A 3,032-nucleotide genomic window follows, 5' to 3' on the forward strand; every position below is an offset into this window, starting at 1 on the left:
TGCCGTGCCGTACGATGGATGCCGCGGGGATGCTCGACGGCGGCATCCCGGCGTATAGGAGCGGGGCCCGGCGGCCGCAGCACCGGCCCGGTGAGGGCTGGAGGGAGCCCGGAGCGACACCCCCTCGCCCCCCCATCCCCTCAACGGGGGAGCGGGGGGAGCGGGGGGGGTGGGGGGGGCGGGCACCGGGAGAACGGAGTACCGGCGGGGACCCCCGGGGCTGCGCAGTGCCTGGGCGGGGAGGGGGGTTGAGCTCCGGTTTTGGGAGGTACAACCGAAGGGGGGGGGGGGGGGGATGATTCCCGGTTTAGGGGGGTACAAGCGGAGGGGGGGGGTGAGCTCCGGTTTAGGGGGGTACAAGGGAAGGGAGGGGTGATTCCCGGTTTCGGGGGGGGTACAAACGGAGGGGGGGTGAGCTTCGGTTTGGGGGGGTACAACTGAAGGGGGGGGTGATTCCCGGTTTGGGGGGGGTACAAGCGGAGGGGGGGGGGGTGAGCTCACTGCCCGGGGGCGGGCGGTGGGAGGTACCTCCCGAGACTCATCCAATGAGCAGTCGGGGGGGCGGGGGGGCCGGGCTATAATGCCATTGATGCCGGGCGGCGGAGACAGACAATACCGCGCCCCCGGAGCCGGGCTGCCCGGAGCGCCCCTGCCCCTGCCCTTACCCCGTTCCTCTTCCTCCTCCTCCTCTTCCTCCTCCTCCTCCTCCTCCTCCTCCTCTCCCACCATGATGTCCATGAACAGCAAGCAGGCGTTCAGCATGCACCCCATCCTGCATGAGCCCAAGTACCCCCACCTGCACACCAGCTCCGAAGCCATCCGCAGAGCCTGCCTGCCCGCCCCCCAGGTAAGCCCCGCACGTTTCGAGGGGGTTCCGCACCCGCGCAGAGCCCTCCCCAACTTCACTTCGGCAGCCCGCGGTTTCCCGTCTGGCTTTGTGGTGGTGGGCATTTTTTAGGGGGGTGGGGGGGTTGTTCCCTTGCCTCCTGCCGGGTGGGCTGGGGGGGCTGTCCCTGCCGTCCGGGATGCTGGGAGCAGGGAGAGGGGCCGGGGGGAGCCGGGGCAAGAGGTAGCGGGTCCCTCCCGGGCCGGCAGAGAGCAGCCGTCGTGCCCAGCGGAGGCTCTGCGGGACCCCCGCCGGCTCCCCCCGCCCCTGAGGCTGCTCTCTTTTTTGGGGGGGGGAGGTCGCCCCAAAGGGATGGATGGGTACCCGGGCTCCGGCACCCTGTTCCCGCTCCCTTTTATTTAGCGGGGAGGAGGCGGGTCGGACTGGGTTCATCGTGCCTGTCCCAGGCACCGCTGGAGGGGCAGAGCGGGACCGCCGTAACGCTGCTTTCCTTGTAATCCTCTCCCCCTCTTTCGGTTTGTTCTTGCTCCCGCTTTATGTCCCCCTCCACCCACCCCCACCCCACCCCCGTCCAGATCCAGGGTAACATTTTTGCGGGCTTTGACGAGACCTTGCTGCGGGGTGCCGAGGCTCTGGCCGCTGTGGATATAGTATCGCAGAAAACCCACCCCTTCAAGCCGGATGCCACCTACCACACCATGAGCAGCGTGTCCTGCACTCCTACCTCGTCCTCCGTCCACCTGCACCACCCGTCCGTGCTGACCACGCACCATCCCCACCACCACCACCACCAGCCCTCCCAGGGCCTGGACGGCGAGCTCCTGGACCACCTCAACTCTGCTCTCCCGCTCGGAGGGGTGCCGGGCCCGGAGGTGGGCTCCACACCTTCGCACCCTCACTCCCACATGTCGGCCATCAACCACATGGCCCACCACTCCCAACCTATGAACATGTCCCACCCTCACGGCCTCGCTTCCCACGCTGTCATCTCCGGCCCCGAGACGGAGACGGACCCCCGGGAGCTGGAATCCTTCGCCGAGCGGTTCAAGCAGCGGAGGATCAAGCTGGGGGTGACCCAGGCAGACGTGGGCTCCGCGTTGGCCAACCTGAAGATCCCGGGGGTGGGCTGCCTTAGCCAAAGCACAATCTGCAGGTTTGAGTCCCTCACCTTGTCCCACAACAACATGGTGGCCCTCAAACCCATCCTAGAAGCGTGGCTGGAGGAAGCCGAGCGGGCGCAGAGGGAGAAAATGACCAAACCTGAGATCTACACGGGAGGTGACAAGAAACGCAAGCGCACCTCCATCGCTGCCCCCGAAAAGCGGTCGCTGGAGGCCTATTTTGCCGTGCAGCCGCGACCCTCCTCAGAGAAAATCGCCGCCATCGCCGAGAAGTTAGACTTGAAGAAGAACGTGGTGCGGGTCTGGTTTTGCAATCAGAGACAGAAGCAGAAAAGGATGAAATTTTCTGCCACCTACTGAAGAAGGGGCTAGGAGGGCGCGGGGGGGGGAGTGCCTGCCCCCCCCCCCCCAACCAGCCCACCGTGGTCCTGGCCCCCAGCTCCTCAAATGGGCAAGGTTTGGGGTTGTTGGCTTTTTTTTTGTTTGTTAAAAAAAAAAAAAAAAAACAAACCAAACACCAACAAAACAAAAACGGGGGGAGAAAGGAAAAAAAAAAAAAAAAAAAAAAGGAAAAATAAACCTAAAAAAGGGAAACCCGCCCAAAGCGAAGTGAACAGTTTGGTGCCTGCTCCTCACCCCCGGGCGAAGTGGCCCCGCTGTTATGACTGGTACAGACTGCTTTTGTAGATAAAACTGGAAAAAAAAAAAAAAGATGGAGAAAAAGGAAAAGACAAAACGAAAGGCTTGGGGGTGGGGGGGGGTGGGGGGGTGGGCGGAATTTGGGGGTGCCCAGAGTCAGGGCAGCAGCGGGGAGAACCCGGCGGGTCTTTGTTGCAGCCCCTCGCTCCATCCCGGCTCGGCCGGGGCTGTGGCACCACTCTCTCCTCAGTGCCCGGTCCTCTTCTTTTAAAAAATTAAAAGAAAAAAAAAAAAAAACCGCTAAAAAAAGAAAAAAAAAGTCTAAAAAAAATTAAAAGAAATAAGAAAGAAAACGAGCTCGAAGCTGCCCCGGATGGCTGTAAATACGGAGGTGCCGGCCCGTGCTCCCCGCTGCCGGGGTCCCC

The 3,032-nt window shown here is 62.8% G+C and overlaps 1 protein-coding gene across 1 annotated transcript; it reads left to right on the forward strand.

The window, feature by feature from the left end:
- Positions 1-727: 727 nt before the first annotated feature.
- Positions 728-2,328, forward strand: LOC309675881 (brain-specific homeobox/POU domain protein 3; the record flags this gene model as incomplete). Its single annotated transcript, XM_082488299.1, has 2 exons — positions 728-847; positions 1,423-2,328. 2 exons carry the CDS (start codon positions 728-730, stop codon positions 2,326-2,328), a joined length of 1,026 nt encoding a protein of 341 aa, XP_082344425.1.
- Positions 2,329-3,032: the final 704 nt, after the last annotated feature.

The sequence above is a fragment of the Vanellus vanellus genome (genome assembly GCF_965231255.1).
Source record: "Vanellus vanellus genome assembly, chromosome: 10".
In the NCBI taxonomy this organism is placed as follows: domain Eukaryota; kingdom Metazoa; phylum Chordata; class Aves; order Charadriiformes; family Charadriidae; genus Vanellus; species Vanellus vanellus.